This window comes from Macaca mulatta, chromosome 17, assembly GCF_049350105.2.
Source record: "Macaca mulatta isolate MMU2019108-1 chromosome 17, T2T-MMU8v2.0, whole genome shotgun sequence".
In the NCBI taxonomy this organism is placed as follows: Eukaryota; Metazoa; Chordata; class Mammalia; order Primates; family Cercopithecidae; genus Macaca; species Macaca mulatta.
Window position 1 is genome coordinate 4,099,473 of NC_133422.1, and position 23,905 is coordinate 4,123,377.

Genomic DNA, 23,905 nt, shown 5'->3' on the forward strand with positions numbered 1-23,905 from the left:
ACGAGGTCAGGAGATGGAGACCATCCTGGCTAACATGGTGAAACCCCATCTCTACAAAAAATACAAAAAATTAACTGGGTGTTGTGGTGGGCGCCTGTAGTCCCAGCTACTTGGGAGGCTGAGGCAGGAGAATGGTGTGAACGCAGGAGGCGGAGCTTGCAGTGAGCTGAGATCAAGCCACTGCATTCCAGCCTGGCGACAGAGCGAGACTCCGTCTCAAAAAAAAAAAAAAAAAAAGGAAGTTTCCAGAGATCTAGTAGAGAAGCTATAGATTCCTAAAATTGCTAACCTCAGATCAAGCAGAACAAGAATTAATTACATGGGACTGAATGAACTAATAAATGATTGTAATGGCTTTTGTTTGGAATATTGCTGTTGGATTTAAGAAATTTCTTTCCTTTTCTGTTAAGCTATCTGTAACTGTTAAGCTACCTATAATTCACAATCTATACCATGCAATTTAGTGATTATGCCTTTGTAAACAAAAATAAAGCATTTGTCTTTGCCTTCCCACCTAATCCCTCCAGAATTCAGAAACTCATCTTCATGGTTATATAGTTATTTGCATAAGTTCAATAGGAATCTGTTCCCCTTGTAGCAAGACATAATTGGAAACTTTGGCCATATGACAAAGGCTTTGACTGGAATGTCATATTTGAGAATGATATGCACAGAATCAGATATAAGCAGACAGTTCTAAGGAATGAAGGTTGACTTTATGGAGAGAATGCTTACAAAGCCCTCTCGGGAAACCTGCCTGGTACCTTGCTTATGGAGTTCCCAGCCTTTCAGAAGAGTAAAGAAGGTCATTATCTGGCAGGCCCAGGAACCTTAGCACCTAGAAAAGAGAGGAATTCACACAAATATATAGGTATTGTAGATAAAGTCTGAGAGCAAGTTCTTAGCATGGCTTCCTAACCTGCAGTTGCTTTCCAAAAGTTTAATCTGGGCTGGACTTGATGGCTCACGCCTATAACCCCAGCACTTTAGGAGGCTGAGGTGGGCAGATCATGAGGTCAGGAGTTCGAGACCAGCCTGGCCAACATGGTGAAACTCGTCTCTACTAAAAATACAAAAAAAATTAGCTGGGCATGGTGGCAGATGCCTGTAATCCCAGCTACTTGGGAGGCTGAGGCAGGAAAATCGCTTGAACCCAGAAGGCGGAGGTTTCAGTGAGCTGAGACCGCACCACTGCACTCTAGCCTGGGCAACAGAGCGACAGAGTGAGATTCCATCTGGGAAAAAAAAAAAAAAAAAGTTTAATCTGAAATTCCTGTCACAAGTTTCAGCAAAGCAAACTTTAAAAAACTCACATCTTTGTTGTTTGGAATAGTTTCAAAAGCAATGGTACCAGCTCCTCTTTGTACCTCTGGTAAAATTCAGCTGGTCCTGGGCTTTTTTTTGGTTGGTAGGCTATTAGTTTCTGCCTCAATGTCAGAACTGGTTTTTGGTCTATTCAGGGATTCAAATTATTCCTGGTTTAGTCTTGGGAGGGTGTATATGTCCAGATATTTATCCATCTTCTCTAGATTTTCTAGTTTATTTGGGTAGAGGTGTTTATACTATTCTCTGATGGTAGTATGTATTTCTGTGGGATCAGTGGTGATATTCCCTTTATCATTTTTTTATTATGTCTATTTGATTCCCCTCTCTTTTCTTCTTTATTAGTCTGGCTAGTGGTCTATTTTGTTAATCTTTTCAAAAAAACAGCTCCTGGATTCATTGACATTTTGGAGGGTTTTTCATGTCTCTATCTCCTTCAGTTCTACTCTGATCTTTATTATTTCTTGTCTTCTGCTAGCTTTTGAATTTGTTTGGTCTTGCTTCTCTAGTTCTTTTAATCTTAATGTTAGGGTGTGAATTTCAGATCTTTCCCGCTTTCTCCTGTGGGCATTTAGTGCTATACATTTCCCTCTAAACGCTGCTTTAGCAGCATCCCAGAGATTCCGGTACATTGTGTCTTTGTTCTCATTGGTTTCAACGAACTTATTCATTTCTGCCTTAAGTTTGTTATTTACCCAGTAGTCATTCAGGAGCAGATTGTTTAGTTTCCATTTAGTTGTGCAGTTTTGGGTGAGTTTCTTAATCCTGAGTTCTAATCCGATTGCACTGTGGTCTGAAAGACTGTTATGATTTAGGTTCTTTTGCATTTGCTGAGGAGTGTTTCACTTCCAATTATGTGGTCAATTTTTAGTGCGATATGGTGCTGAGAAGAATGTATATTCTGTTGCTTTGGGGTGGAGAGTACTGTACATGTTGGATGCAATGTTGGTTCAACATATACAAATCAATAAACGTAATCTATCACATAAAGAGAACCAATGACAAAAAAACACATGATTATCTCAATAGATGCAGAAAAGGCCTTTGATAAAATTCAACACCCCTTCATACTAAAAATTCTCAATAAACTAGGCATTGATGGAACGTATCTCAAAATAATAACAGCTATTTATAACAGACCCACAGCCGATATCATACTGAATGGGCAAAAGCTGGAAGCATTCCTTTTGAAACCCAGCATAAGACAAGGATGCCCTCTCTCACCACTCTTATTCAAAATAGTATTGGAAGTTCTGGCCAGGGCAATCAGGCAAGAGAAAGAAACAAAGGGTATTCAAATAGGAAGAGAGGAAGTCAAATTGTCCCTGTTTGCAGATGACTTGATTGCATATTTGGAAAACCCCATCGTCTCAGCCCAAAATCTACTTAAGCTGATAAGCAACTTCAGCAAAGTCTCAGGACACAAAATCAATATGAAAAAATCACAAGCATTTCTATAGACCAATAATAGAGAGCCAAATCATGAGTGAACTCTCATTCACAATTGCTACAAAAAGAATAAAATACCTAGGAATACAACTTACAAGGGATGTGAAGGAGCTCTTCAAGGAGAACTACAAACCACTGCTCAAGGAAATATGAGAGGACACGAACAAATGGAAAAACATTCCATGCTCATGGATAGGAAGAATCAATATTGTGAAAATAGCCATACTGCCCAAAGTAATTTATAGATTCAATGCTATCCTCATCAAGCTACCATTGATTTTCTTCAAAGAATTAGAAAAAACTACTTGAAATTTCATATGAAACCAAAAAAGAGCCCATATAGCCAAGACGATCCTAAGCAAAAATAACAAAGCTGGAGGCATCACACTACCAGACTTCAAACTATACTACAAGTCTACAGTAGCCAAAACAGCATGGTACTGGTACCAAAACAGATATATAAACCAATGGAACAGAACAGAGGCCTCAGAAATAACGCCACACGTCTACAACCATCTGATCTTTGACAAACCTGACAAAAACAAGCAGTGGGGAAAGGATTCCCTATTTAATAAATTGTATTGGGAAAACTGACAAGCCATTTGCAGAAAACTGAAACTGGACCCCTTCCCTATACCTTATACAAACATTAACTCAAGATGGATTAAAGACTTAAATGTAAGACCTAAAACCATAAAAATCCTAGAATACCTAGGCAATACCATTTAGTACATAGGCATGGGCAAAGACTTCATGACTACAACACCAAAAGCAATGGCAACAAAAGCCAAAATAGACAAATGGAGTCTAATTAAACTAAAGAGCTTTTGCACAACAAAAGAAACTATCATCAGAGTGAACAGGCAACCTTACAGAATGGGAGAAAACTTTTGCAGTCTATCCATCTGACAAAGGGCTGCTCTCCTGAATCTACAAGGAACTTAAACAAATTTACAAGAAAAAAAACAACCTCATCCAAAAGTGGACAAAGGATATAAACAGACACTTCTCAAAAGAAGATATATAAGTGGCCAACAAGCATATGAAAAAAAGCTCATCACTGGCCATTACAGAAATGCAAATCAAAACCACAATGAGATACCATCTCACGCCAGTTAGAATGGTAATCATCAAAAAGTCAGGAAACAACAGATGCTGGAGAGGATATGGAGAAACAGGAACACTTTTACACTGTTGGTGGGAGTGTAAATTAGTTCAACCATTGTGGAAGACAGTGTGGTGATTCCTCAAGGATCTAAAGCCAGAAATATAATTTGACCCAGCAATCCCATTACTGGGTATATACCCAAAGGATTATAAATCATTCTACTATAAAGACACATGCACATGTATGTTTATTGCAGCTCTGTTCACAATAGCAAAGATTGGAACCAACCCAAATGCCCATCAATGATAGACTGGATAAAGGAAATATGGCACATATACCCAACGGAATACTATGCATCCATAAAAAAGGATGAGTTCCTGTCCTTTGCAGGGACATGGATGAAGCTGGAAACCATCATTCTCAGCAAGCTAACACAGCAACAGAAAATCAAACACCACATGCTCTCACTCATAAGTGGGAGCTGAACAATGAAAACACATGGACACAGGGAGGTGAACATCCCACACCAGGTCCTGTCAGGGGCTGGGGGTTAGGGGAGGGATAGCATTAGGAGAAATACCTAATGTAGATGACGCGTTGATGGGTGCAGCAAACCACCATGGCACATGTATACCTATGTAACAAACCCGCACATTCTGCACATGTATCCCAAAATTTAAAGTATAATAAAAAAAAACCATGTTCTAATATTAAGTATTATTTCTCCTAATATCAACTAAATAACTGCCAATTCCACAGAAAACACTTCTCTTACCACAAATTCGTATCATGAATTTTAGTATTTTCAAATCACAATAAATTTACAAAAAGGGTGAATTTTATTTTATGTAAATTGTATCCTATTAAACCTGACTTTAAAAAATTAATGGGCCAAAAAAAAAAAAGCCTCACGTCATCAATTATCATTTTTTGCATTTATGTAAATAATCAAGCCAAATATAATAAAACTAGACATTTTACAAATGAGAACAATCTTACTTTGGTTATCTTGAATGAAAAAGGGGGCAGCACTGTAGAGAGGTATTTTATGCTTCAATAGATAACTACAGCACACCCTTACGGGTTATCAGTCTCTAGATGTGTTCATTGTCTTTGAGCTATTTTTCACCTCCTTGCAAATTAAAGTCAGCCATTTGGCACATTGTATCTTCCACACTCTGCTCCAGGACACTGGAGTCTATGACATCAACAAGGACATTCAAACTGAAAGCCAGGAAAGCCACTGGAGGGTCACTGCCATCCTCATTCTGCCACCCGAAGATACTGCAAGCCGGACATCTAGACTCAGAAACCGAGTTTACAGTCTGTTCTACCCATGCATCTTTGTTTTTCTTTTCATTTTTCAAAAATGTCTGACTTATTGAACCATCCAGCAAATATTCTCTATCACCAAGTCTCAACAGATGGTTCAGCTGGTCCTTAATGAACAAAAGACAACCAACAAGAAATGGACTTAGATTGTTCAGACAGAAGAATCGCTCTTCTTTCATGAACAACAAGGGGAACTGAAATAGTCTTTCTCTTTAACCAAACATTAGACAGGCTCCCCTACGCCCTCTTTTTGACAAGGCATTGTCTTCCAGTCCTGCCTTTGACCTGCCTAGCTCAGTTGGTGCATGCATCCCGCCAAGTCAGTTCAGACAGAATTCCCTGACTCTGGCTATCTGATCACCTCCACATCCCATCGGATTCCTCAACCCCACCTTGAGAGCCGATCATCGTTTCAAGTCAGTTCAGCAAAAGTCCCTGACTTTTGACATTCCCCCTTCGTAATTTTCCACGCAGTGACCCCTCACACTGCTCATTGGCTATGAATCCTCAGCTGTCTTTGCTGTATTAGAAGTTGAGCCCCCATCCCTCTGCCCTGTTGCAGTGGTCTTGATGCCTATCAAAGCAGTCCTGAGTAAAGTCTTCTTTACTATTTTAATAGGGTCAGAATATGATTTTGAGCAAGTCATGTGACTTCAGTTGTCACATTCATCAAATGAAGCCCCCGCCCCCCAACATAAGAGAGGATTCCTAGACATTTCCACTAGCCTGAATTAAGCCCAAGTGAGTCCTGCTCCTAAGCACACTGTAACTAGAGCTGTTTCCTCAGAACCCTTGGGGCAGTTTCCCCAAATCTGGCCTGCCCCTGGAATCTGCCTTTTGCACTAACATCTACTGATGCTCCCACATCTTCCTGAAAGCAATGGAGAAGGAGCCAGTCCCACAGCAGCTTTCAACAAATGACATTCGTTATGTTGCAACTTTTAGCTTAAAATTTCAGATGAATATATTTAATCATATATCTGCTTTCATTTCATTGTGTACATCACGTTTTACATGCTTTATTAGATAGATAATTTAACTTCTTTTCCCACAATATTTCCATAAAGCCAGGGCCTGGGAAGGCCCTGTGTGTTAATGCTGGGACTCTGAGCACGCCCCCACCACCCTCACACACAACTGTGGACCCCAGAGCTCCAGAAGCCTAGAGTGGATCCTCTTTAAGAATTTTCTTTTCCCAGGAATAACAAGATTAGGCATATTTATGGTCTTAATAAAACAGGTTTTACATATCTTTTTTTGTTTGTTTGTTTTGAGATGGAATCTCGCTGTGCTGCCCAGGCTGGGAGTACAGTGGCATGTTCTCGGCTCACTGCAAGCTCCACCTCCCGGGTTCACGCCATTTTCCTGCCTCAGCCTCCGGAGTAGCTAGGACTACTGCCATCACGCCCGGCTAATTTTTTTTTTTTTTTTTTTTGTATTTTTAGTAGAGATGGGGCTTCCCCATGTTAACCAAGATGGTCTCCATCTCCTGACCTTGTGATCCGCCTGCCTCAGCCTCCCAAAGTGCTGGGATTACAGGCGTGAGCCACCGCACTCGGCCTTTTTTGTTTTTTTTTTTAACGTGGAGTTTCACTGTTGTTGTCCAGGCTGGAGTGCAATGATGTGATCTCGGCTCACTGCAACCTCTGCCTCCTGGGTTCAAGTGATTCTACTGCCTCAGCCTTCCGAATAGCTGGGATTGCGCCACCATGCCCAGCTAATTTTGTGTTTTTAGTAAACACGGGGTTTCACCATGTTGGTCAGGCTAGTCTTGAACTCCTGACCTTAGCCTCCCAAAGTGCTGGGATTACAGCTGTGAGCCACCGCCCCCAGCTGGTTTTATATAAACCAGCCTGGTTTGATAAAAGTGTATTTATTTTTTTAAAAAGACTGATGTTTTGACTCTCAAAACATCTACGCTATGTGTTCATAAATGTGGCTATATCTAGTCGCCAACATTTTAGCTTTAAGTAATTTGGTACGTAAAGCCTATATAATGTAAATCTCTGCAAAAGTACATGCAAAGTTAATTCATATTTTTTCTAGCTATAAATGGAATGTATTGCATAGGGAATACAAAGACAGCATAACTTTTAGATGCATCGAATCAATCCTAATTATCAAACATTTATAGTTCGTGTCAGCGTCAATGATTCTGCGTAGGCACTGCTCTTTAAAATGGATGTATAAACGAAATTACCAATACAAAGAAGTCAGCTGGTAAGTCAAAGGAAAATGAGTTCACCTTTGATTTGAAAAAAAAAAATCTGGTTCCAAAACTAGGAGGGAATGCACTAATATGGAAACATTTTAGAAGGTTTAAAAAAATTCACAGAAATACTGCAAGATAATATGTATGATGATGGATAAGTAGACTTCTCTCATGTTTAAATAATTTAGCATCAGCAATGGTGTGGAAATTAATCTCACATGACTTCTCATAATACTAGAAATATGGAAATCAATCAAATATTTCAATCATTTAATAAAAGTCAAACCCATAAAGTCATCTCAATACTCTTGTCCATTCACACACTGAAATAACAATCAGTTATGAAATGAATCCTGAAGCTAAGAGGCAAGCACTACTGAAAAAGTATCACTTTGTTCCACTGTCTAATGGGTAACAATTTTCAAAAGGTAAAGAGCAATACAGTGAGTTTTCTTCGATGTTTCGCTTTGGAAAGCCAAATATGAAGACGTTTTATTTGTTGATAACTTTAGGTTACAAGATGTGAAGCCTTCCCTGATCTCTATGGCACTAAAATTTCAATTATTGAATGTAATATCGAAATACAGCATTCAAAATTAATGGAAGAGTATTTTGTTATGCTTAAGAAAAAAAGCACATACAGAAATTTAAGGAATAATTATATAAATATACATACATTTTATTTTTTGCACAAGTCCTCAAGCTTGTAAAACAAACATATGTTCTTATAGCAACTAAATTTGAGAAAAAGAGCAAGCATTATATTTTATTGTCATAATTCATAAAGGGAAAAGTAGAGTTCTCTTTCTCTCTCACTCTCTCCCCTCTCCCTCTCTCCTCAGGTTATTTGATACAATATTTTCCAAACAATCGTATGGCAGTCAGGGGCACTCATAGATACATTTTATGAAGGAGAAAATGGGCTACCTCTAGTCAACTCTCCATTACAATAGCCTCACCAGTATAAAGAAAATGCAAAACTATCTGGGCAAAGGCAAAGAAATTATTTTCAACCCTTGGCTTGAAAACTGACATATACAATTTCAGTTAAAACTGAGGTATGGAAAGTTGGTTCACTTTTACCTCTCGAGTGCTTTCATTGGTTTTTGCTGATCTATGTTTCATTTGGGAAAATCCAGCAAGCCTTGAACTACCAATGCAAATTATCGTCATTTAAAACATTAACTCATTTACCTGTTCTCCTTGGTCTCCATGATCACTTCTGGGATATCTGTTTGTGAAAACCATGAAAGTGTGCTGCTTTCCTCTGTTTACGTCTTCCCTCTGTGCTTCCTTTCAATGTGTACTCCAAGTTCAGCTCTTCCTGCCAGGTGGAAAAAAAAGCCTGTTTTTCCTTCAGCGTCCATTCATCATCTGATGTCAGGAAACATTGTCGTGTTTTGCATCTGTGTTCCTTAAAATATGACTCTCCAGGCTGATAACGGTAGCCTTCTGTTCCAGCGACCCACGGAAGTTCTCAGGGTAAAACTGTGAATTCGCTACAAGTTTCTGGCTTTCCCCCAAAGCAAAATCAATTTATTTTCATCTGAGAATTTTCTGTACTTCTTTTTGAAGGTTCTTGGGGAAAATGGTGCAGAAATTCTTGGATGTTGAAGTTTCTCACCCTCATCTCAGCAGATGTAAAATATTCTTTGGTAGGAGCCTTTCTTCTGGCTCCGGTGACATGGGCATCTTGGCCTCACTTCTGTGATCCTGGAAGAAAAATCAAGGAAGGGTAAAGAAAGGGTTAAGGAAAACCACTTGAAGTCAATGCACTGAAAATGCAATTCCTCATTGAAGAGGGCCGTGGTGCTCAGCTCCAGCGACTTTCTAATTATACTCTGCTGGTGGCACGACAGCTCTGCCAAAGAGCATGGCATCCGTTTCAGGCCTCACAAGACAGGCAACCAACAAACGCACATGTGCAGCCATAGAAATTAAAAGTACACCGGCCGGGCGCGGTGGCTCACGCCTGGAATCCCAGCACTTTGGGAGGCCGAGGCGGATCACGGTCAGGAGATCGAGACCATCCTGGCGAACACGGTGAAACCCCGTCTCTACTAAAAACACAAAAAATCAGCCGGGCGTGGTGGCGGCGCCTGTGGTCCCAGCTACTCGGGAGGCTGAGGCAGGAGAATGGCGGGAACCCGGGGGGCGGAGCTTGCAGTGAACCAAGATGGCGCCGCTCACTCCAGCCTGGGCCACAGAGCGAGACTCCGCCTCAAAAAAAAAAAAAAAAAAAAAGTACATCTACTTAACCACTTAGTTTCAGGTTCCCTCTATTTCCCTGGCTTCTTCCAAGTGGCAGTATGTGCTTCACTCACACGTGATGTGCCTTTTTTCAGGAACAACATCCTTTAAATCCAAACCCGTTTGTTTTTTTGTTTTGCTTTGTTTTCTTTTTGAGACAGAGCCTCCCTCTATTGTCCAGGCTGGAGTGCAGTGGCATGACCTTGGCTCACTGCAACATCTACCTCCCGGGTTCAAGTGATTCTTCTGCTTCAGCCTCCTGAGTAGCTGGGATTACAGGCGCCTGCCCCCACACACTCAGCTGATTTTTGTATTATTCGGGGAGATGGGGTTTTGCCCTGTTGGCCAGGCTGGTCTCGAATTCTTGACCTGAAGTGATCTCCCTGCCTCTGGGCCTCCCAAACTGCTGGGATTACAGGTGTGAGCCACTGCACTCGACCCAAACCTACAACTTTATGTGTACAATAATAACTCGTTTGAAAGCAAAATATTTACCTTAGAAAAGGAAATGTGTCCTCAGAAAGACTTAATTTTACTAGTAATATTCCTTATAACTATTGGTGCCTGTAATAGTCTAACATTTTAAGAAACAAATAGAAGAAAAAATGACAAACTTTCTAATTTTTATTTTTTAGGGTGTTGGGCACAATCTGGGCTAACCCAAGGAAGCCTCAGTGAAAAATGACAAACTTTTTTTTTTTTTTTTTTTTGAGAAGGAGTTTCGCTCTTTTCGCCTAGGCTGGAGCGCAATGGCACGATCTCAGCTAACTGCAACCTCTGTTTCCCGGGTTCAAGTGATCCTCCTGCCTCAGCCTCCTGAGTAGCTGGGATTACAGGCATGCTCCACCACGCCCAGCTAATTTTGTATTTTTAGTAGAGACGGGGTTTCTCCACTTTGGTCAGGCTGGTCTCAAACTCCCGACCTCAGGTGACACGCCCACCTTAGCCTCCCAAAGTGCAGGGATTACAGGCATCAGCTACTGCACCTGGCCGGCAAACTTTATAAACAATGGTAAGTGGAGGGACACATGAGACTGCATTTTCTGCCCATTCATTGTTCTAAAATACTTCATAATTGTCAACATGCTCTCTTAGACAGTATCATACTAAATGGTTATTTCAAGTAGACAGAACAAGAAAGGTAGAGATGCTGATACGTTAAAATTGAGGCACAGGAAGATCAGTAACTTGTTTCAGCCCATCCAAGCAGGAAGGGATCGACTGGAAACGGGAAGAGGAGCTCTGGACTTCTTATTCTGCATTTGCTATGCAACAATGTTTCATTGTGGGGAAAAAAAGGAATGTAGGAATAACAACCTAAGCTATACTGATTACATTATCAATTCTTGGATGTTCGTGAAAACTCAGGAAAAGAACTCCATATTCACTGTAAATGCTTTTCTGAAAACACTTTCCCAGTAACTTGCTATAATTAAAAAACATTACTAGGCATCATGAGTGAGATTAATTCAAACATACCAATGCAAAATCTTATTATTCTTTCATGAATAATTCACGAAAGTTTGATTGCCATGCCAAGAATTAGAAAAACTATATATGTAAATTTAGGATTTAAGAATTAAAATTAAATTAAGGAACTATATTAGCAAGAGGATGGAAACCTTTTTTATGATAATAGACTTAAAACTGGACTCCAGTTTGAAATGTTTAAAATTAAAAGAGGTCATGTATAATAGAGTGAAGGATTAGGATCAATTTCTTTATCTGTAAAATATAGGAATTGGGGCTGGGCGTGGTGGCTCACACCTGTAATCCCAGCGCTTCGGGAGGCCGAGGTGGACAGATCACGAGGTCAGGAGATCCAGACCATCCTGGCTAACACAATTAAACCCCGTCTTTACTAAAAATACAAAGAATTAGCCTGGCATGGTGGTGGGCACCTGTAGTCCCAGCTACTCGGGAGGCTGAGGCAAGAGAATGATGTGAACCAGGGAGGCGGAGCTTGCAGTGAGCCGAGATCGTGCCACTGCACTCCAGCCTGGGCAACAGAGCGAGACTCCGTCTCAAAAAGAAAAAAATATGAATATAAACATGTTTATATGAATGTAAGACAAGCAGGTTTTATACCATAGATAAGAGCTCAAGGGAAGTCTGGAATTAGTTACACTGGAAGCAAGACCTCCAGGCCATCTGCCGCTGACACTCGGCCTCTGCAGGAACCTCAGAAGGGAATGGGAGCAGTGTTGATCTCAGTGGAACACTGCGCTTTCATGCTTGTCAGCCTCACTAAATCTCTAATTCCAGTTTGTTGATATCTTTAAGAATACATGTTCTGTGATCTAGAATATTACTTCATATCAACAGGCATGTTCGATAAAACTGCTAAACAGCATAGAGCTCCGTGGCAAATTATTAAATTTTACTCCCCATGGACAATGATACGTTCGTTACAAAAACCGATCTTTGGATAATATTTCCTCAGTAACTCTCTTAGCCATTGTAAATATACTGTTATCAATCACATTTATTCCTGTCCTTTCTAACAGAATGGGATGATTCTGCCCAATGGATTACTAATCCAAGCTTCAGTCTTCCTTCTGACTTACACTGCCCGGCCAGTCTGATAGTCTCATCTAATAATAAGGGGGAAGTGGGTTAAATATGACATGACTTGTCCTTGATACACACATGCTAGGTCTCAGAGATCACTGTGTCCTTGTCTCACACCTCCTGAACGCAATCTCTTTCAAATAATCCAGTCTTTAATTTCATTTTTATTTTTATTTTCTTATTTTTATTTATTTTTATTTTTTGAGATGGAGTCTCACTCTGTTGCCTAGACTGGAGTGCAGTGGCATGATCTTGGCTCACTACAACCTCTGCCTCCCAGGTTCAAGCAATTCTTCTGCCTCAGCCTCCCGAGTAGCTGGGACTACAGGCATACACCACCTTGCCTGGCTAATTTTTGTATTTTTAGTATAGACAGGGTTTCACTATGTTGGCCAGGCTGCTCTTGAACTCCTGACCTCAGGTGATCCACCCACCTCGGCCTCCCAAAGTGCTGGGATTACAGGTGTGAGCCACTGCACCCAGCCCAGTCTTTAATTTTAATACTACTTCTGCCATTAACAACCAGCTCACAGTTTAGAATTCCAAACACTATTATTCCTTTCCTGGACACTTAGAACGTTTGCACATGTTCATCTCCCTGGAACCTGCCATACTCTCCATAGTTGTCAGAAATTACTCATCACGATGGAATCATTATGTGTGCTGTGAGCCAGCACATGTGAAGGTGATAAGGTAGCGGTTGCCCAGATCATTCTTTTCTCAAAATATAGCCCCCGATGAATCACTCTCATAATCTGTTTTTCATTTTTGAGCTACGACATACAACTTTGGTGATCTTTGGCCTACTTGTGTACCACCTATTTATTCTTCACTTAATATTTATTTTTCCCAAAATGATATTTTAATTAAATAAATGTATTATGAAAAGAAACTCTCCATCTACTATAAATGGAAACCCAGTACCACAAATAGAAAATAACTTTAAAGATGAATAAAATGAATACAAATGACTCATTAAATGCTGATCGAAGTGCCTACTGAAAACACTAAGTCTTTAACCTACTCTTTGTTATTAAAAATGGAGATCAGTAAATTTAAGAGAAAATGTATAGCCTTTAATGATTTCATCCAGAAGGAAGAAAAGCTAAAAATTAGTGAATTAAGTATCCATTTAAGAATTTAGGAAAAAGGCAGGGCGTGGTGGCTCACGCCTGTAATCCCAGCACTTTGGGAGGCCAAGGCGGGTGGATCACCTGAGATCAGGAGTTCGTAACCAGCCTGGCCAACATGGTGAAACCCCGTCTCTACTAAAAAATACAAAAAATTACCCAGGCGTGGTGGTGTGTCCCTGTAATCCCAGCTACTCAGGAGGCTGAGGCAGAAGAATCACTTGAACCCGCCGCTAGGCGGAGGTTGCAGCGAGCCGAGATCACACCACTTCACTTCAGCCTGCAGGACAGAGCGAGACTCCATCTCAAAAAAAAAAAAAAAAAAAAAAAGAATGTAGGAAAAAATGTCTTGGGGATAAACCTAAAGAAAATAGGAAATAAAGATGAGAGCAGAATTAATGAAAGAGAAATACAAGTTAATTCTTTAAAAACACTACTAAAATTGGCAAACTTCTGGAAGACTGACCAAGGTAAAAGAAAAAAAGTCAACCGGGCACCATGGCTCATGCCTGTAATCCTAGCACTTTGGGAGGCCACGGAGGCCAGATCACTTAGGCCCAGGAGTTCGAGACTAGCCTGACCAACATGGTAGAACCCTGTCTCTATTAAAAATACAAAAGTAGCTGGGCGTGGTGGCGCATGCCTGTAGTCCCAGCTACTCCCGAGGCTGAGGCAGGAGAATTGCTTGAACCTGGGAGGCAGAGGTTGCAGTGAGCCAAGATCGCGCCATTGTACTCCGGCCTGGGCAACAGGAAACTCAGTCTTAAAAAAAAAAAAAAAAAAAAAAAAAAAGATAGAAGGGAACTTTTTTAAGGGGCAAATTAAAAGGCAAGTCTGGTGCTTAGCAGTGATAAGGATATTTCTTGATCTCTATTTCTACTTAGCAGGTATTGGAGGGGGCAGCCAGAACAAGACAGAAAAAAACAAAGAGGAACAGGGAGGAGGGGAAGGGAGAACAAAACCATCACTATTCACTGATAAGAGTGTTCAAAAAAATTCAGACAAACTGACAATGTTAGTAACAGATTTTTTCAAGATTACCGATATAAGTTAAATTGCATTTCTACATACCAGCAAGAGTTTAAGAGAAAAGTATTTGTTAGTGACAGACATTTATCATAGCAAGAAAAAAATGTTACCTTGGAATAATTATAATGAAAGAACTTGTATAGGAATTTTAGGAAGAAAATCTATAAACTTTAATGAAAGACATTAAAAAGACCCTTTAAAAATGGAGATATGTACATGATGAACCAGAAGGTTAAATATTATTGAAATGTCAACTCTCCTCAAATTGTTCTTTTAATTCAAAGCAATTTGAATCAAAACCCCAACAACCTTGTAAAATAAAAACACAATAACCAAAGACACTACTTAAGAAGAAGAGGGACGACTTCCTCTAGAAGATACTAAGCTTTAACAAGAAACCATAATAATCATGTGGCATTCACACGGGAACAATCAAAGAGAGTAAAAGGCTTTGAAGCAGATCCTTGTATTAATGGGAACCTGATACATGAGAGAGGTATCAGAGGAGTTTAGTGGGGGAAAGCTGGGCCATTCCAAAAATGTTACTGGGGCAAGTGGCTCACTATATGGACACAAGCACGAAAATGTATCTGAACCCCATACTGTGCACAAGTATCAGTTCCAGGTGATTAAGCACATAAGTGAGAAAATCAAACCTTAATGAGACTATTACACCTATATAGATTTTCAGCCCTAATAATGAAAAACAAGCTATGTGAAGAGAAACTTTCTGATGTGCTGTTTTATATAAATGAATGGAACCTGTGTTTCCATGAAACAAGTTCCAAACACATGTTTTGTAGAATTTCAGATATGACATTTCAGGGGCTATCCGGCTAATATATCAACATATGAACATTCAGTTCTAATAACGAAAACCAAGCTATGTGCAAAGAAGCTTTGGGATGTGCTGTTTTAAATCACTGAATGGAACCTGAGTTTCCATTAAACAAGTCCAAACACACGTTTTGTAGAAACTAAATAATTACATTTCTGAGGTTATTAGGCCTATATATGAACCTATGATTATCCAGCCCAATTAATTATTATGAAGATATGGGTGAAGGAGCTTTGCGATGTGCTTTATTATATCACTGAATGGAACCTGTTGTTTCATTGTGTCCAGCGGTGGCCTGGGCATGAGCCTGGTACCTGGTGTATACCTCAAGTCCAGTGTCTGCCTGGGGTCTGATGTCCATCTGGGTACTGGTGTCCACTTGGGGCCTGATGTCCACCTCAAGCTGGATGGCCCCCCTGGGGTCGGGGTCTCCACCTGGGGCTTGATGTTCACCAGGGGCCTCCTGTTCACCTTGGCCCTGGTATTTACCTGGGGACTGGACATCCACTTGGGGCCTGATGTTCATCTCGGGCCTGGTGTTCAACTGGAGCCTATGTGTCCAGCTGGGACCTGACATACAGTTGCCTGATGTCCATCTGGGGCCTGGTTTCCACCCGGGGCCTCAATGTACCTGGAGCCTTGTGTCCACGCGGGGCCTGGTATTAACCTGGGCATCCACCAGGGGCCTGATGTTCAGCTGGGGCCTAGGTGCCAAACTGGGACCTGATGTTTACACAGGGACTGGAGTCCACTTGGCTAGGGCCTGGCATCAACCTGGTGTCTGATGTCTAGTGTCCACCTAGAGTCCTGTGTCACTTGGGGCCTGATGTTGTGCTGGGGCCTTGGTGTCCACTGAGGCCTTATGTCCGTGGTGGTGGGGAAGAGGGGAGGGGAATCCTTGTCCCCATGGGCCCCGCCCATCCCCATGGGCCCTGCCCTCTTCCTGGGGAGAGCGGGTAGGGAGTTTCTGTGCCCCCGCCCCTCAACATCCAGGAATTCACCCTCCTGCACACGCGGTAGGGAAGGTGCCATTTTTGCCCACTTGGTGCCCCATTAAGTTGCCCCTACTGCTCTCCTCAGGGTGTGAAGATCTCAGGTGGGTGCTGGACTTGGGGCCCCGGAGCTGCACCCCGCCTGACTCCCTGCAAGAGTGGGCTCGTGCCTGTGAGCTAGAGCGTGGCCGCCGGGGCTCCGTGTGACATGGGAAAGAATACTAGTATATACAAAACTTTTATACAATTGAAATGTTGTCGATAGTGAAATTAAAATGCAGTACAATAAGATTGCCTTGTAGGGGCATGGTATTTTAGATATGTTAAAGCGATTTCATAGGGATGATCTTATTTCAGTCTCTAAGTCTAGTGATTTGGCAGGGAATTGTGAATTTCGTTATACAGAGAAGGAAACTGGTGTCCAGAAGAGTCCAGCAACAGCCTATACTTTGTTTAAATCCTGGTGACTCTCAGCTCTTACTTCTTCCCCACGACTGAGTGCCTGACACAATTATAGGCCTTCTGTGAGCCCAGAAAATCTGAGACAGGTCTCAGTTAATCTATGAAGTTTATTTTGCCAAGGTTGAGGATGCGCCCCTTACACAGCCTCAGGAAGTCCTGATGACATTTGCCCAAGGTGGTCAGAGCACAGCTTGGTTTTATACATTTAGGGACACATGAGACATCAATTAGTATATGTCAGAAGTACAGGCCAGGCGGGGTGGCCCACGCCTGTAATCCCAGCACTTCAGGAAGCCGAGGTGGGCAGATCACCTGAGGTCAGGAGTTCAAGACCAGCCTGGCCAACATGGTGAAACCCCGTCTCTACAAAAATACAAAAATTAGCCGGGCATGATGGCGGGTGCCTGTAGTCCCAGCTACTCGGGAGGCTGAGGTGGAAGAATTGCTTGAACCTGGGAGGTGGAGATTGCAGTGAGCCGAGATCGTGCCATTGCACTCCAGCCTGGGTGACAGAGTGAGACTCCAAGTCTCAAAAAAAAAAAAAAGATTTGGTTTGGTCTGGAAAGGGGGGACCACTTGAAGCAAAGGCAGGAAGACTGGAAGTGAGGAGAGGGCTTCCCGGTCACAGATAGGTGATACACAAGTGGTTGCATTCTTGCATGTGTCTGATTAGCTTTTCCAAAGGAGGTAAATCAGATACGCCTCCATCTCAGTGAGCGGAGGAGTGACTTTGAGTAGAATAGGAGGCAGGTTTGCCTTAAGCAGTTCCCAGGTTGAGTTTTCCTTCGTGATTTTGGGGGCCCGGGATATTTTCCTTTCACACCCTCAAACCTCATTTCCTTCTTCCTCCTTCTCTTTCTGAAAGGGAGGAACTCTGCTTCTACCCTACCATTTGGGGAGAAGCATCACCTGATGGAAGAGAACATTCGGTCTTCTCTTCACCATGGCTTGAGAATCACATAATCTCGTTGTGCCCAACTTTCCTCTTCCCTAAACAGGGCCAGCTTGCCTTATCCATGAACCGTATCACTGCAACACCAAACTGAGCTGTGTCCTAACAGCATTTAGTCAACTGCAGACGGTTTTTGCGAATATTAGATGCTACTACTTTTGCTGAGGTAGTATTTTTTAACACATGAAGTGTCATGAAATGTGTTCATGATGTTCTCTGCCCAGTGATTCATGACCTCCTCTCATGCTCCAGGCCTCAAAACAATCAATGCTGTCCAACAGCTATTAGGTACCAGGGCTCCCCTCCCCCCAGCTTGGAACCTGAAGCCACTGCCCACAGCTAACAAGCACGTGTGCCACTCAGTGACCTCTTGGCCTTCCCAGCAAAACTACCCTATTTTGGCATCTGGGCTTGACCCACAGTAGGAAAACTTGGCACTACAGTACATATGATCTCATTTAAGAAGGAGGAAGATAAACATGCCATCTGCACTTACTCACCAATGGGAAAAGTTCTGTGAGTTACACAGTTTGAAACAGGAACAGCCAGGAGACTGGGGACTTAAATCACAGCTATTGTATAAATAAAGGGAGCTGTTCCCTGAGCTAAACGCCGCCCTTTGGCAGAGGGAGGCAGGAGAAGAGTGCGGAAAGTGAAGAAGTTCCTGAGGCGGCAAAGTGAATTGCACCTGAGAGAAGGGGAGATAAAGCAAGCTTCCCAGAAACTAGCACAGGAACCCCTGGCTGTCCCCAGAGCACAGGACAAGAAAGGCCTCTGCTGCAGGAATGAGATTAAAATACAATCAGGAGCCACAGGAACACTCCATCTCCTTTAATATGCTGTCTTGTCTGTTTGTTTAAAGGTGCCTTTGGGGCTAGTAAAGCCCCTCTTCCCTGCAGGATTCCTTCCCTTTTCATGGTTTCAGTGCTGCTGTGTTCACACACGCCTCTGCAGCTGCACCTGGCAAAATAGCTTGAGTTTCCCTAGAAATGCTCTTTGAGAAAGGAATAGAGGCAGAATTGCCTTTAGTGATCTCCTAAGAATGGGGTCCGTGTTCGTCTGAAGATGGGAATGAAAAATTCATCCTTTTGGTCCAACCAAATTCATACGTGGCTAAATCCTCTGGGATACGGTGAAAGCTGACCCTTGAAAGCCCCTAACATTACAGAAACAAGGAGCCAAATGCAGAGACTTCAGGCCCACAGAACGCCTTCATGGGAATTATCAGCAAAGTAATCATCTCACTCTCCTAACTTCGGGAGAAAGTATGAGTCAGCAAAGACTAAATTGATTTAAAAATAGAATCTTTGCAAAATGGAAAAGTCGGATGAATTCACGCTATAAATCAATAGACCTGAAAATGTAGGCACAGCAAGCATTTTGGATGACATTAATGAAAGACCTGTGTTGGCATAGTGTGCTGCAGGAAAGGTCAGGGGTCACCACAGTCACTCCCCGACCTTAAATTGAATATGTATGTAAAAGAGTTTCTAGAGCACAAAGGTGAAGCTAAAGGTGAGTGCTACTGATCTTTTATGTGTGTGTAATTAAAGATTTTGGGCGGATCATGAGGTCAGGAGATTGAGACCATCCTGGCTAACACAGAGAAACCCTGTCTCTACTAAAAAATACAAAAAACTAGCCGGGTGAGGTGGCGGCGCCTGTAGTCCCTGCTACTTGGGAGGCTGAGGCAGGAGAATGGCAGGAACCCGGGAGGCGGAGCTTGCAGTGAGCTGAGATCCGGCCACTGCACTCCAGCCTGGGCGACAGAGCGAGACTCCGTCTCAAAAAAAAAAAAAAAAAAAGATTTCGATGTAAAATGTACAACAGAAAAGACACTGTATTTCAATTAAAAAAAATAAATTATTCCTTCTGTGTCGTACAAATCTTTCTCGTCTGCTTTGCTGAAAGTTCCTCAAGAATATCTTATTCACCTTTGACTCTCCTACTTAGGTTTATGCACACAGAAAGTATTCAATAAAGAGTGAATAATTTAGTCACTTTGGCCAATTTACAGATAATAAAACTACACATATTTTGTATGTAGTTTATCTAGCCTCAGATTCTAGCTTGTCAACAGGCCGAGCTGATTGTGGGAGGCAGGAGGCTAGGGGGCTGGCACTGAAATAGAAGCTCCCAGAGTCGGCCGGGCGCGGTGGCTCAAGCCTGTAATCCCAGCACTTTGGGAGGCCGAGACGGGTGGATCACGAGGTCAGGAGATCGAGACCATCCTGGCTAACACGGTGAAACCCCATCTCTACTAAAAAATACAAAAAACTAGCCGGGCGAGGTGGCGGGGGCCTGTAGTCCCAGCTACTCAGGAGGCTGAGGCAGGAGAATGGCGTAAACCCGGGAGGTGGAGCTTGCAGTGAGCTGAGATCCGGCCACTGCACCCCAGCCTGGGTGACAGAGCAAGACTCCATCTCAAAAAAAAAAAAAAAAAAAAAAAAAAAAAAAAAAAGAAGCTCTCAGAGTCTTAGGTTTGCCTTCAAAAGCTCAATTTATCCTCAAAGATAAAATTTTACATAAAAATAACATCACATATGAGTGAATTGTATGGTACGTGAATATCTCAATAAAGCTGTTAAATGAAATTTTAAAAATAGATTATATGACTCAAATATATTTTAAGTGTCATTTCAATACACGATAATATCTTAATTGATATTATCTAATAATATATGACTTTTTGAAGGGAAAAATAATATTCAATTATTTCTTTAAAAAGTAACTCTTTGGGGAGGATCAGCCATGTACAACCATGGCAGAGGCTCACTAAACTGTTATTCAGTCATTGAGGTAGGGAATTTTTTTTTTTTTTTTTTTTTTTTTGAGACAGAGTCTCACTCTGTCACCCAGGCTGGAGTGCAGTGGCACAATCTCAGCTCACTGCAAGCTCCGCCTCCTGGGTTCACGCCATTCTCCTGCCTCAGCCTCCTGAGTACCTGGGACTACAGGCGCCCGCCACCACACCTGGCTAATCTTTTTGTATTTTTAGTAGAGATGAGGTTTTACCGTGTTAGCCAGGATGGTCTCGATCTCCTGACTTCATGATCTGCTGGCCTCGGCCTCCCAAAGCGCTGGGATTACAGGTGCGAACCACCGCGCTTGGCCCGGCCCGAGGTAGGGATTTTTAACCTATCATGAGTCCCTTTAAAGGAGGAGGAAGCTGAGGCTGCAAGAGGTTAAGTGTCAGCACTAGTATGATGTGGAGCCAGGTTCCAAAACCCAGTATATCTTACTCCGAATACATTAAAATCTTGGGTACTTTTTATTATTATTCTTAGCAGGGACTCTCAGGAATATGACGGTAAATTGAACATAGATCTGTTCTTCATAATCAGGATTGTCTCTGGATGGTCACTTAGCATAAACATTTAATAAATAATATTGGCTGGGCTCAGGCCCGTAATCCCAGCACTTTGTGAGGCTGAGGTGGGCAGATCACTGGAGATCAGGAGTTCAAGACCAGCCTGGGCAACATGGTGAAATCCTGTCTCTTCTAAAAATACAAAAATTAGCCGGGCATGGTAGCAGGCACTTGTAATCCCAGCCACTCGGGAGGCTGAGGCAGGAGAATCACGATCCGGGGAAGTGGAGGTTGCAGTGAGCTGAGAGGTTGCAGTGAGCTGAGATTGCACCACTGTACTCCAGCCTGGGTGACAGAGTTAGACAACATCTCAAAATAAATAAATAAATAAATAAACAAACAAACAAACTAAAGGGATATTTGGTATAATTGACAGAAAACTCATAAAGATTGGTTGTAATTTATGTTTGAAGCTTAAAGACCTAACAAACTAATCTCCTTAGGCTCTAAGTAACTATCATTGATCAAATATGTTGCCAAATTTAGCAAATAAAAACTATAAATATAAGCATATATACTTTAAGTTTGAGTTTCAGATAAACCGTGAATTATTTTTTAGTATGTCTATGTCTTATGCAATATTTAGTGTATTTTATCTTGTAATCCTATTAGGGTTTTTTAAATCGTTAAATTTATCATTGCATTAAAAACAAGGAAAAAGGCTAAACTATTACTATGGGAAAACGTGCACAAATTCTAGATACGTATAAAATTCAAATATTCCTTTCTAGCACTTAGTACTTTAACGAGGTAAGGAGGTTTATAAAATTTAAATGATCATCAATAATTATATTAGGGTGGCTTTGATTTATTTTTAAGTGTCATTTCAGAACACATTAAAAGGCTATGTGGACTGTAGAGCCCTCATTTTCTGCCCTAGATGACAGACTCCTGGTGGAATCTCCAGCAGAACATTTAAAACAAATATATGTCTGGATGTAAGGTTATTATAACTGGACCATAGATCTCTCCTGACAAAACCCTGAACCAGCGTGGCACCTTGGGTTTCACATCATCATCAACTCGAAGTGCCCTGAGGGGGACACCATGGTAGGAACAGAGCTCAGAGTTCAGTCTGAGAACTCGCTGATGCTCACCGAGAGAATCCAGTCTTACCATCTAGTCAGTCTCTCCTTTTACTACTAAGAAATACTTGGGGTTCTACTCTCTCTTAAGGTTACATTTTGTAACCTGCAAAATGGGGCTACCTGTTTCATAAGGTTATTGTAAGAATCAATGAGGCAAAAGCATTTAATTTGATCAAATAATTGTTATAAACTGAGGCTACCCCAAAGAGAGCAATCTGAATCATGTAGCCAGAACCTGAAGGAAATCGAAAGATTATTCTATGTCTCTTACTTTAGAGGCTTTCTAATTAGCACAAAGAGAAGCCAAAGCAGGGCTAGAGCCACACCTTTGGTCCCCAATCCAGTGCTTTTCCCAGCTTCGCTATGTTCCCCCTTAGGTAGAGGTGAAACGGCCCCATCCTAGACGTTAAAATCTGACACATCCTGGCTAACATGGTGAAACCCCGTCTCTACTAAAAATACAATAAATTAGCCGGGTGCGGTGGCGGGTGCCTGTGGTCCCAGCTACTCGGGAGGCTGAGGCAGGAGAATGGCGTGGGCCCGGAAGGCGGAGCTTGCAGTGAGCCGAGATCACGTCACTGCACTCCAGCCTGGGTGACAGAGCGAGATTCCGTCTCAAAAAAAAAAATTCTGACACATATCCTAAGTGTAGAGTTTAAGGAAAGGAAAGATGGCAGGAGAAAGACACATAAAGTGGAAATTAAAATAGTAACAGGATTGGCAGTGCAAAGAGCAAATTGCCACCTAGGCTGTCCAAGATCAGAATAGCAATGGGAATTGTCCTGACTTCCAATTTGGCATCCTTCGCATCAATCACATTTAACAGTCCTCATGTAGGCTCATGGTGGGAGCGGTCAATATCATCATCACTGGTGCTGTCATACAGGATTTAGGAAGAGTTGTACAAAGGGAATTGCCCTTCCCTCTTCCAAAGAATACTCCTATTGCAACATGGAAACATCAGCATTCCTTTTATAGATGAGATGGCTTAGTGTTTCATGTATAGCAAGAAATGAATATGTATTTTGTACTGATCAGAACTCATTCAGATGCACTCAGCCAAAAGTTCATTTCAAAATGTATTCCTTTAGGGAAATGGCACATGAATCTCTTTAGCTTCACCATGGATGGGTGGTTAGGTAGATGGTGGACAAAGTGAGAAAATGACAAAACTCTTACTAAATAGTGATACTGTGTGAAGAACCCCGCTAGCGCCTTCACACACATCACCTGGTTTCAACCCTGTGACCGTTAAGTGAATAATTGCATCACAGGAGGGAACTGAGGTTCGCAGAAGTCATATGGATTGTCAGGGGCTGCAGGGAGGACGTGGTAGAGCTGAGATTGGAACCCAGGGCTTCTGGGGGCAAATCCAGCTTAAAGCAATGGTTCATGAGATGCTTTGGATGTAAGTAAACCTTGGTCTTCAAGTTCTACAATTGGACTTTTCTTCCTATTATGTGAAGAATAGAAAATACTTAATCATGGAAAAGTTCAAGTAAGATAGAAGGAAAATAGGATATGTGGAAAATCCGGCTTGCTTTGTTTGAAAGAGACTGAAGAAGTCTTTAACATCTAAGGAGAAAAGAAAGAAAAAATTGCCCGGACAGCCCAGGAAGGTGAAGAAAGGATGAAAGGGACGGCTAAGGAGGAGAGAGGAAAGGAAACAGGGATCGTTGTCACAGCCCAAAGTGAGGCTTCAGGGCAAGATTAGGGAAGGCAGTTTGGATGGTCCTGAGTAAAGCTATTGGGCCATGATGACCCTGCATTAACCTAGAATGAATCTGGTTATCAATGGG

At 41.9% G+C, this 23,905-nt stretch overlaps 2 protein-coding genes across 2 annotated transcripts in view; one reads left to right on the forward strand and one right to left on the reverse strand.

The window, feature by feature from the left end:
• SACS (sacsin molecular chaperone) overlaps positions 1–23,905 on the reverse strand; it is a 108,563-nt gene that overhangs the window by 83,557 nt on the left and 1,101 nt on the right. Inside the window, exon 2 of the mRNA XM_028837426.2 lies at positions 8,619–9,137. Coding sequence (XP_028693259.2) covers positions 8,619–8,638 — 20 coding nt within the window. The 5' untranslated portion in view covers positions 8,639–9,137. The remainder of the gene's footprint in view (positions 1–8,618; positions 9,138–23,905) is intronic.
• The window catches only part of LOC144336302 (uncharacterized), an 83,197-nt gene that overhangs the window by 34,137 nt on the left and 25,155 nt on the right, over positions 1–23,905 (forward strand). The window lies entirely within an intron of this gene.